Source organism: Pollicipes pollicipes, unplaced genomic scaffold (assembly GCF_011947565.3).
Source record: "Pollicipes pollicipes isolate AB1234 unplaced genomic scaffold, Ppol_2.1 Scaffold_7261;HRSCAF=8764_pilon_pilon_pilon, whole genome shotgun sequence".
NCBI classification, from domain to species: Eukaryota; Metazoa; Arthropoda; class Thecostraca; order Pollicipedomorpha; family Pollicipedidae; genus Pollicipes; species Pollicipes pollicipes.
In genome coordinates this window covers 3,255,179-3,265,987 of record NW_023597054.1, presented here as the reverse complement: position 1 = coordinate 3,265,987, position 10,809 = coordinate 3,255,179, and the positions used below count along the sequence as shown (strand labels likewise).

Below are 10,809 nucleotides of genomic sequence, written 5' to 3'. Positions count from 1 at the left end.
GAGAGAGGGAGAAGAGAGAGATCTGTCTGATGATAATGGACGCGCGGCCAAGCGGCGATTCGAACGGACAGATAAGCGGGCAGCTGGCCCGATAATGGGCGGGTGGCCAGTCGATGAGCTGCACGAACGGACCAGCATGCAAAGGTCAGTCGGAGAGTGGACGGAGGGACAGATAGACAGACAGCCAGGCAGGCGGGCAGGCAGGCGAGGGGGACAGGCAGGCGGGCAGGCAGGCGGGCAGGCAGACGGGCAGACGGGCCGGCGAGGGGGAACAGGCAGGCGGGCATGCTGGCAGGCGAGGGGGGACAGGCAGGCGGGCAGGCAGGCGAGGGGGACAGGCAGGCGGGCAGGCAGGCGGGCAGACGGGCCGGCGGACGGGTGGGCGGCCGGGGCGACGAGTTGGCTCGGCCTCGATTGGACTGCGTGTCGCGCATAAGTTGGGACGGCCGTGTAACGGCAGGACAGACAGATTGACGTCAGGCTGACCGCACCGGCGGGGCGTGTCTCGGCCGGCGGAGCGGCCCTGGACACGGACGCAAGGCCGCCCGTCTGGCGTCGCCCGCCCCGCGGACTCCGGACCCGCCGCGGAGCCCCGCACCACGGACACCTGGCCACGGCGCACGGGCACCAGACCCCAGACACGGTACCCTAGATATCGTGCCCTGGACACGGGACCCCAGGCACGGGACCCAGACACGAGACCCATGCACGGGACCCCAGACACGGGACCCCAGGCACGGGATCCAAGGCACGGCACACGGACGCGGGAACCTGGACATTGGACGCCAGACATAGAGCCGTGGCCGGGTGCGGGAGCCGACCTAAGGCGCAGACGCTGGACCCTGCAGCAGGGCAGCAGCGCCGGTGCTGCTCCGTGCAGCAGCCTCTGCAGCAGTAGGCTGTCGACGAGCCAGTGGTGCAGACGCTGGACGCGCAGCCACGTCACGTGATCGGAAGGCATGCGACGGTCTGTTTTAATGGGCTTTTGATTGCATCAGTCCATTGCCTTTGACGTTTTGTTGGCGACTACGGCCGCTTTATTAGTTTCATTATCGCAGCGTAAGCAGAAAGCGCCCTGTGACGGACGACGATCAGACACGTTGCGGCGCTGGAGCTGGTAGCCAGCAGTGGCTGAGCTGGCCTCTGGCCGGTGAGGCTGGTATGCAATCGTGAGGTCACGGGTCACCTGAGCGGCCGCTAATCTCCGCCGCGGCGCCCGCAGCCTGGCCGCCGCGGCGGTCGGCCCAGTAGCGCCGCCGTACACAGGTCCGCACACCTATCCGCACTGATGGCACCGCCGAGCGATCAGGGACAGCTGATCGGGCTGGGATCGGCTGGGCGGGCGGCTGCACAGGGCGGGCCGCGCCGGCCGGTCCCGACGGCCACACGGCGAGCAGAGATTCCCAGGCGGCGACGGCCGGCTGGCCAGAGCGATGGCGGACCCTGTAGACGACGGCCGGCTGGGTCTAGACTGTCGGGGAGAGTGATTGGGAAGGCTATTCTCTGACTCCTGCCAACTGGAGAATTTTGCGCAGCGTGAGATGTCGGGCGGACAAAAATTATTTACACACAAAAGCTAGGCCCCTCAGCGTTTTAGGCTGGCTCACCGGACGGGTCCGGCATTGGAACTAAGAAAGGTGAAGTCCGTTTTGGGGTAAATTGGAAGTGTGTCGCCAATTTGACCAATTCAAGAAACACAGCACAACTGTAGGTGTTTCGCAGGGGCTTGGCAGGGACCGTGACGTGGCTGTGCTTCCCTTCGGGATTGGCCTTGCTGGCTACTTTGGCAAAGAAAACATCGTAAAACAACATGCTGTGAAGACTGAGTCGTGCTTACGCTGTCTGTTCGAGGTCATCAGGTCTGCTTACAATCGAGACCAGGATGTGAGTGCGGTTATTGTCGTGTCAGAGTCGGCGGCCGCTGCCTTGCCTTGGCGCCAGTGGCATTGTCTGCCAGCCCGGCCCGGCTGTGTTCTAGCGAGCAGTGTTGCCCCTGGCGCCTGATCATCAGCCCCGATGCTGCGTCTGAGCGCTGCTCACGTCAGTCCCAGCTCACAGCTCGCATGCAGATAGAGTCAGCTTCGACGTGTACTGTTTGCCAGGCACGTGCCTGGATCCCAAGGGTACATCCGGATCCCGTGGAGGCCCTGGTTGTCACCATCAAGATTTGGGATTTGGGATCGGCTTCTAGGATCGGGGCAGGTGGCTTCAGCTGACACCGTGCCGCCCGACGCCGCCGCGGTGCCGGAGACTGGCACCGCGCTGCCGGCCACGGGCCCTCACCAGACGTTGCGTCCTGTTCGCCGGCAGCTCGTGATGTTCGCGCTGCGGATCGGCGCGCTCACGGTCATCCTGTCCGACATGCTGGTGAAGGGTTTCACCACCGGCGCCGCCGTGCACGTGCTCATGTCGCAGGTCAAGTCGCTCTTTGGCCTGACACTGCCCCGCTACTCCGGCCCCGGAAAACTCGTCAAGGTTGGTGAGATCGGGCGCGTCGCCCTCTGGTGCCCGCCCTTCGGCCGCCCCCGGCTGCCGCCTGGAAGTGTAGCCGCCGAGTCCGCTCTTTGTTCGGTTGCGGGAGGACAAGGACGCCGTGACGGCGACGTCCGTGCTGTCGGCGACTCATGTCCGCCGGCACCGCCAGCGGATCCCGTGTAATTGATCCCGTGTAATTGTCACGGAAGTAGCGGCCTGCTCCGGCCATATATAGAGTCGTAATTGCCTAGCGTTAACCGAACTGATGAATAGCTTACGCCAAAAAACCTGTTTTGACTAGGTATTACGGATCGTTTGGTTCAGGACTGACGGCATTCGTCTTTTTATCAAAAATAATCTTAACGCTAAAATAGGACTCGGTGCCTGTACATGATCACGAGACTGAGTTTGCTCGATAGTTTATGATCTTTTTCTTTTCCTGGTGGAAGAACATAATTGTTACGATGAGCATGTACGAAGCTTGTTATTCTGTGACACTACAATTGTATTAGCATTGTGCTCCCTGCTGCAGTCGTTCGTGGCGATTCTGAAAAACGCGTTCAGTGCCAACCCGGCCGCCATGGTCATCTCAGGCGTCTCCATCTCGGTGCTCGTGTTTAACAACGAGTACCTGAAGGTGAGCCGAGGGAGAGACTCGGAGACCGAGAAAGGACAGACGCACGAGCCAAACGGAAGCGCGCGCGCGCACACACACACACGCACACACACCACACACACACACACACACACACACACACACACACACACACACACACACACACACACACACACACACACACACACACACACACACACACACACACGCACACCCACGCGCACGCGCGCGCGCGCACCTATACTTGCCAGCCGTCAGAACCGCAGACGTCTCCGCATACGTCGGCCAAGCGAGGGCCACCAGATGACAGCGAGTTGGCCGCTTTCTTGTGAACATACTATCTCCAGAGAAACTCAAATATCATTCCATGGTTAAGTGTTTCCTGAAAGGTTCCAGCAATAGGTTTGGCGACGTGAATGAATACCGAGGACCTATGCGATATCAGAGGACCTAGTGTGCACAGCGCTTATAAAATGTGAAATCCGAGAACCGCCTTAGTGCATTGGTGTAGGTAGGCCTCAGAAATTGCGGGGGAAGTGGCTCGAGGAACTCATTTTGAGGTTGGGTCTTTCCATTCTCTTTTACTGGTTTCTGTAGTTCAGGCCAACAATCCTCCGCACTTTTGAATCAAGCCCAACAGCTTTAGAGTAGCGTTTTTAGGGTGATGCTCGCTGCGTCTACGGAAGGTTCATTTAGGGCCACACAGATAATGTGTGGAAGCCGTGAATAAATTTGGCTGCCTTTGGTACGTCTAAGTGTACAGATTCACATAATACCCACGGCGTCGATATGTCCTGGAAGGCGACTCCAGGGCAGTACGAGTCATGTTTAGCTTCGGACGGTCTCACTAGATTCATGCGTGTGGAAAGCATCGAAGGAATGTCGACACCAATTTACTATCTTGGCATTAAGGATCTGCGATGCTCATTTTGGCTTATGGCAACAGTCGCATATAGCTTTGACGTACAACAGATGATACAAGTGTCGTGTTTGCCCGGGCGCATGTCTCAACCTCGCGGAACGTGGCGGTCATAAACCGTATTGCAGCATACCTTTATGTGCATTTTTGCCGCGAAGTGGCCTCCAAAAACTTGTTTTCAAAATGTGTAAAATGACAGGGTTTGCAACATTATGTGGTCTTTTATGAATGTGAATAGTCATTTCCAGAGATCCTTTTTATATTTCAACTAACGTGATATTAACTTAACTGAAACATTACCTGTCAGAGCCTGCTGTAAAATTTAATCGCTGAAACTCGCTACAGGACTGTTTGTCACGTGTGTGTTTGTCACTGAAAAATGCAGGTTTACGAGAGGTGGTCATGGGGCGTTGCTCATAGTTAGTGTTTCTATGAGTAATTAGGAGCGACGCTCACTTTTGTTTCGTAATCATTTGTCTTTTATGTGGCGTATGAGGGTAGCAGGTGCCCTATCTAAATCCAGCCTCATTAACGTTGCCCTCAACCACCCCGTGCCAAGGGCATGGAATTGCGGGGAAGGGGAGGAGAGAGCGGCAGGGGCAGCTCACCCCCGCCCCCCCCCCCCCCCCCAACCTCCACCTGAAAGCCAGGGGCGACGACGCCCATCTTGGAGGTCTTGTGGAAAGCCCACTCCGAAATGTTGAAGGCCCATTCTGAACTCTAAAGGGATGCTGCAAGCCTGTAAAAGCCCATTGTGTCCTGTCGAAACGAAAGACATTTCTAGGAACTCGTGTAATCTGATGCGACGCTGCAGATAGACGAGGCCATGGATCTCTGAGATAGTTTCTCAGGCAATCGACCAAATGAATTTTGAAATTTAGAGTTAATTCCAGGCCTGACCGAGGCCAAAACTAACCTGCTTTTTTACTAAGCAACCTGGTTTTAGGGGTAATTTCTGGTGCTCATTCCGAATTCATTTATGACAGGGACCGTCAGATACATGTTCTATGAACTTTTTGCATTTCAGGGTTTGAGCTGCCCCTGCCTAGGTCATGACCATGAGATCATGACCTACACCTTGACATAGACCATGAACTTGGCGTCATGATCTTCGAAATGAGGCCAAATAATGTTGACCCATGCCAACATTACGTTTTTAGGAACATACCGTCTAGCGTGATCCTTCACTCTTATTTGAATGACAAAATAGGATCAATGTCGAAGGGTTTTGGTTACCTCAACCTTTAGAAAGTCAAGCAGGAACACATACCTAAATTTAACACCATTGCTATTTTTATTACAGCAGGTATCTGGGTTTGCGGTGGTTGCATGAGGAGGTCTGGGGGGGGGGACTGTGGACAAAAATCTGGAGTTTGGCATTGTTTGGCCTCATTTCGAAGGTCATGACCCCAAGGTCGTGGTCTAAGTCAAGGTGTAGGTCATGATCTCATGGTCATGACCTAGGAATCTCTAATTTTGACTGAAGTGAGTTCGCATACAGGCCAGCCCAGTGATAATGCCTATCGGCGCAGGGGGCGGAGGCGGGGGGGGGGGGGGGGGGGGCGCCCTCAGCGTGCTGATGCCCCGCTTCCCATCCCCGCAGCCCAAGGTCGCCAAGAAGACCAAGTTCCCAATACCGATCGAGCTGATCGTGGTGGTGATCGGCACGGTGGCCTCCTACTTTGGAGACCTGGAGGGCAACTACAAGGTGCAGGTCATCGGCAACGTCACCACCGGGTGAGTGCCGGCGGTGACCGAGCGGCAGGCTGCTGGCGGCAGCCCCAGACGCGTTCTCTACACCGGCACCGCACAGTCCCGAAGAATCCAAACAAAAAGCCAAGTCAGCTGGTCCCTTTAGCAGTGCGGTGCAAACACGGCTATATGCCGCACACTCCCAGAGCTGTTCGTCGGCGGCCGATGGAGCGTCCGTTTAGAGGTCCTCGAAAGCATTCCACATTCCGCGTGGGCGTCTCGTTTTATGCTAGTTGGAACCTCTGATGCGTACGAATCGCTTAAGTATCTCCGCGTGTCATTACTTTTCAGCTTGTCTGAGGCTTTGAGTTGTGTTATTAAACTAGCCGCCCCATTGCGTACCCTGGAAGTCAAACAAACAGATTGCTAACTTGTCAAACACAAAACAAATGCAAACCAGTGAAAGAATAGAATATGAACAGAACAGCATGGTAGCAAAAACAGAAAACAATGCATCGGAAGAGAGAATTGTCAAGAAATCTGGGCGGAAAGAGGTGACTGAGTGACACGGGTCCTTGTCTGTCGGCCGCAGCCTGCCTCGCCCCACCAACCCCGTGTTCTCACTGCTGCCGCACATCCTGATGGACGCCGTCATCATCGCCATCATCGCGTACTCGGTTGCGCTCTCCATGGCGCAGCTGTTCGCCAAGAAGCACGAATACGTGGTCGACCCGAACCAGGAGCTAATCGCTTACGTAAGTCGGCCGGCCGGCTCTTGTTGGCGGCGCCGTTGTCGGTCGCTGTTGTGTTGTCGGTTGTCTCTCGCTGGTGACGCTCCTGCCGGCGTTGGCTGTGGCGCACGCTGACGCATCGGCAGTGTGACGGCAGCATGACAAGGGGGTTGGGTTGGGGGGGGGGGGAGGGGGCTGTGCGCGGCGCCGGACTGGCGGCGTGCAGGCCTGCTGACGGAGCCGACACGCGAGGCGCACCAAGCCGGCCCCTGGCCGCGGCCGATGAGTCGAGACGAGCGGGCCAAACTGGACACACGGATGGAGTGATCTGACGGCAAAAATCGGGCATTGTCCGCATTTGGCATGAGCTGGCGATTGGCCGATTTCCTGCATTCCTGCCGATGGGTAGGCCAGCCTCATTAGGTGACGTGTCCATGTAACGACGCCACATTGAAGTCTACATGCAAAACCGGAGACGTGCCTGACAGCTACCTATACTTGGGGGCTGGAAAAAACCGCGTCCTTTTTCATGCTGTCGTGAAGGCGCAGCCAAGGACGTTGACTATTTGACGCGAGCAGACCGGTTTCCTCCGTACCAGGCGCAAGCGGCCACCATGACCAGACTCACTGCTGAGTTCATGGTGTTTCGCGCGAGCAATACCATCGGTATTGTGTTTGCGTCGTCGCACTGAGAGACCATCATTGACCTCTCTCTCCCGCCCCCCCCCCCCTTCTCCTTACTTCCCATTTTACCAGTGCTTCCAAATAGGGTTGCCACTGAGATCCGCCGTTGCCATAATGCGTGAGCGCAGGGACATGCCATGCCGGGCTGGGATCTTCCAGCCCATCCCTCAGCGCCACTGTCGCTGACAATGTCGCCAGCAAGGACAGCAGAGCCCCAGCGAACCAGTCATGAAAGCGTTTTGTACGCCTCCAGCGAAATTCCTCACTTTTTGTATGCTCCCTGTCCATAATTGCTATGGAACTCTGCGATGTTTGCAGCTGTCGTCACGAAATTTGGGACACTTTTTTGGAGTCTAACTGGTTTGGCATGTCGTTTAATCGGCGCATGATGAGTTACCGAAGGCCGGTCACTGTCGAAGCAAGAGCCCCCTCTTGCTGATGTTCAGCACGAGGAGCTCAAGACCCGTCGCACTTACATCGGGTATGATATAGCAAGCACCGCATCAGAAACAGCACCCGTACTTTTATCTAAGCACATCCTTGAGCAACAGGGACCGACTTCAACGCGATGAATGTCTACGCCAATTGTTCACACGGTCGACCCCGAGACGTGCTCAGATGGGTGCGAATGCGGCCGACTGGAGCGTTGCCGCGTCACGCTCCGGCACGCAGCCCACCCGCTGAGCGGCGCCGCCTCGTCCACAGGGCGTCGGCAACATCGCCTCCTCCTTCTTCGCTTGCGCGCCGATGGCAGCCTCGCTGTCCCGTTCGCTCATCATGGAGAACGTGGGCGGTAAGACGCAGGCGTCCGGCATCATTACCTCCGCCATCCTGCTGGTGGTACTGCTATGGCTGGGACCCGTCTTCGAGGTGCTGCCCAAGGTGGGATGTGTGTGTGTGTGTGTGTGTGTGTGTGTGTGTGTGTGTGTGTGTGTGCGTGCGTGCGTGCGTGCGTGCGTGCGTGCGTGCGTGCGTGCGTGCGTGCGTGTGTGTGTGTGTGTGTGTGTGTGTGCGTGTGTGTGTGTGTGTGTGTGTGTGTGTGTGTGTGTGTGTGTGTGTGTGTGTGTGTGTGTGTGTGTGTGTGTGTGTGTGTGTGTGTGTGTGTGTGTGTGTGTGTGTGTGTGCGTGTATGTGTTGCACGACAGTGCGGTCGCTGTGGGTGACACAACCGCTCCGGCTGCAGACTGCGCTGCTTTTCTGGCACTGCCACATAGGAGCCCGGCGACTGAACAGAACCCGCCGAGGCCGGCGCCTGGCCGCCATCTGAGCGGCATAGGCGGACGACTGGCGTGTCAGGCCACTGGCGCGCCAGTGTGGCAGCGGGGCAGAACACATGGCCGCCGACCCCTCCTCTCGGCGGCCGCCGGGGAGCGGCGGGGTGCGTTTTCGGCTTCGGTTGGGCGAGCTGGCGGCCAGCTCCGCCGCGCCGGTCTGGCCGGCTGAGCGACGCACGAGTTTGGCTGGCATGTGGCAAGGGGATGACCTCGCCTTCATCGGTCAGTCTGCGTCGCCCACGGTCAGTCCCACTTCTCCGACCCGACCTCGACGGCAGACGCTGACGCCGTCTCTCTCTCTCTCCGGCAGTGCGTGCTCAGCTCCATCATCGTCGTCTCGCTGAAGGGCATGTTCATGCAATTCCAAGATCTGAAGCAGGTGTGGCGCACGTCACGCGCCGACGCGCTCATCTGGTTCACCACCTTCATCGCCGTCGTCGCCATCGACATCGACATCGGCCTGGCCGTCGGCGTCGGTGTCTCGGTGGTGGTACTGCTGCTGCGAAACCAGAAGCCGGAGACGGCGCTGCTTGGCAGCGTGGGCGGCACCGACATCTACCTGGACATTTCCAAGTACAAGTCGGTAGGTGCAAGAAACAGCGGTGGCGGCGGTCGCTGTCGTGTGGCTGTGCAGAGCCTGCTCTGTCTCGGGGATTACCATTTCGCGACGTTTGTTGTATTTGAACTGCTGCATCCTCTGGCACCGCTCGGCTTTTTGCCACGCGCAGAATGTCGTGACGGTACTGTGCCGGATGTGGCTGATGTGGCTGATGTGGCTGCCGGCCGGTCGGTGGCGGCTGCGATCTGTCCGCCCGATCGTTTTGCCCATGACAGCCATGAACGCCATTTTAGGCGGAGGAGGAGGGCGACATCAAGATATTCCAGTTCGGCGGCCCGCTGCACTTCTGCAACCGCGACTTCTTCCGCAACCAAGTGATTCAGCTGACGGGGCTGGACCCTATCCAGTACAAGTCGTTCATCCACCGCCTGGAGGCTCAAGCGCACGCCAAGGCCATGAAGGAGAAGCTCAAGGCGAAGAAAGATCGCCGCAATCCTCAGGTGAGCTGATCAGTCAGAGCCGTCCGCGCCGTTGTCGCTGGCGCGGACTGTCCGTCCGCACGCCAAACTTGTCACGTCCGCATGAGCCTGTGCCAGACCATGGACGCCGCAAGCCAGTACTGCCAGGCGATATAGATCCAAGGATTGTTTATTAACCTCTATGTTCGGCATCACCAGCTGCCGATAACGACCAATGCCGTGCTACTATTGGAAAGGCCATCACGATACAGCGGCATTTTAACCCTGCACCCGGCCAGATGCGACGAAGGTCACATTTGAAAGTTTGCTTGGAAACGCGGCGAGGGCGGCGTGCGTCTCCCTGTGGGCCACGCCGCTTGGAATCGCCGGTGCACGCCTGTGGTGTGCTAGCCGCCTGCATAGCCGCCTGTGGTGTGACCAGCCGCCTACATCGACCCCTTCTCCTTTTCCCACTACCAGAAGGCAGACTCCAAGACCGGCGGGCGCTTCTTCGCCGAGACCAAGCTGGACCCCAGCGTGGAGAAGCCCGAGTCGGCCAAGAAGCGTGCGCAGATGGCCGGCATCGCGAACGCCGCGTTCGAGTCGAACGAGGAGCGCAGCGGCTCGCGTGAGGTGAGCGTCTGCGCTCGCCGGCCGCGCACTCCGCACCGCTTCTCACCGCCGGCCGGCGAGCCTCTCGGCGTCGCTGCGGGCGGCCGGCCGGCGCCGTGTGTGCCGCTCACCTCACCTGACCTGCTTCTGTGGCCTCACTAACCCACTCCGGTGGTGGCTGTAGTGGTGGTGGTGTGGTGGCGTGGAGGCGGCGCTGCGCCGCACTAATCGCTCTCTGTGTTGTGTAGCTGCTCACGCCGCCGGCCAGTGCCGACTACTACGGTAGCCTCGACTCCGACCGCGGACCGCCCTGGAAGAGACTGTGCGTAAGTGGCCAGCTGGAGCCGCCGGCAGCTGAGCTGACCGGTCCGGGCGGCAGTCCAGCCCGCGGCGAGGAGTTCGTTAAGTGCAGGGGCTTGCTGACGCAAGTGTCCCGATTCTCCACCGGTCGAACGAATGGTTTGCCGTTATCTGCCACGTGCGCCACAGGCTGCGCTGTGGCGCGTTGTCGCCGCCTTCTGCCGGAGCCGAACACCTGTGCTCAGTGGCGTAGCCGGGATTTCGCCAAGGAGGCGGCCAAATCAGGTCATGAGCGGATGTCGGTCAACGGGCCCCTCCTCTTTGCTTTAAAGGCCCTGCTTCGTATTCGGAGGACCTTTTAGGCTCGAAATCCCATGCTAACGCGTTAAAATCCCATTTTTATGTTTTACACTCTCCGAGCATATACTTGTCTAAAGATCCTGGGGCCTCTGCATCCAAGGACACCACCACGTCCAGCTGGAGGAGGGG

The 10,809-nt window shown here is 58.2% G+C and overlaps 1 protein-coding gene across 1 annotated transcript in view; it reads left to right on the top strand.

Annotated features, from left to right (window-relative positions):
* LOC119112378 (solute carrier family 26 member 10) overlaps positions 1–10,346 on the top strand; it is a gene marked incomplete at its 3' end in the record, with an annotated part of 27,405 nt that extends 17,059 nt beyond the window's left edge. The window contains 9 exon segments of the mRNA XM_037236542.1: positions 2,311–2,475; positions 3,008–3,112; positions 5,614–5,747; positions 6,295–6,457; positions 7,823–7,999; positions 8,702–8,974; positions 9,244–9,450; positions 9,889–10,041; positions 10,269–10,346. Coding sequence (XP_037092437.1) covers positions 2,311–2,475; positions 3,008–3,112; positions 5,614–5,747; positions 6,295–6,457; positions 7,823–7,999; positions 8,702–8,974; positions 9,244–9,450; positions 9,889–10,041; positions 10,269–10,346 — 1,455 coding nt within the window.
* Between the last annotated feature and the right edge of the window lie 463 nt (positions 10,347–10,809).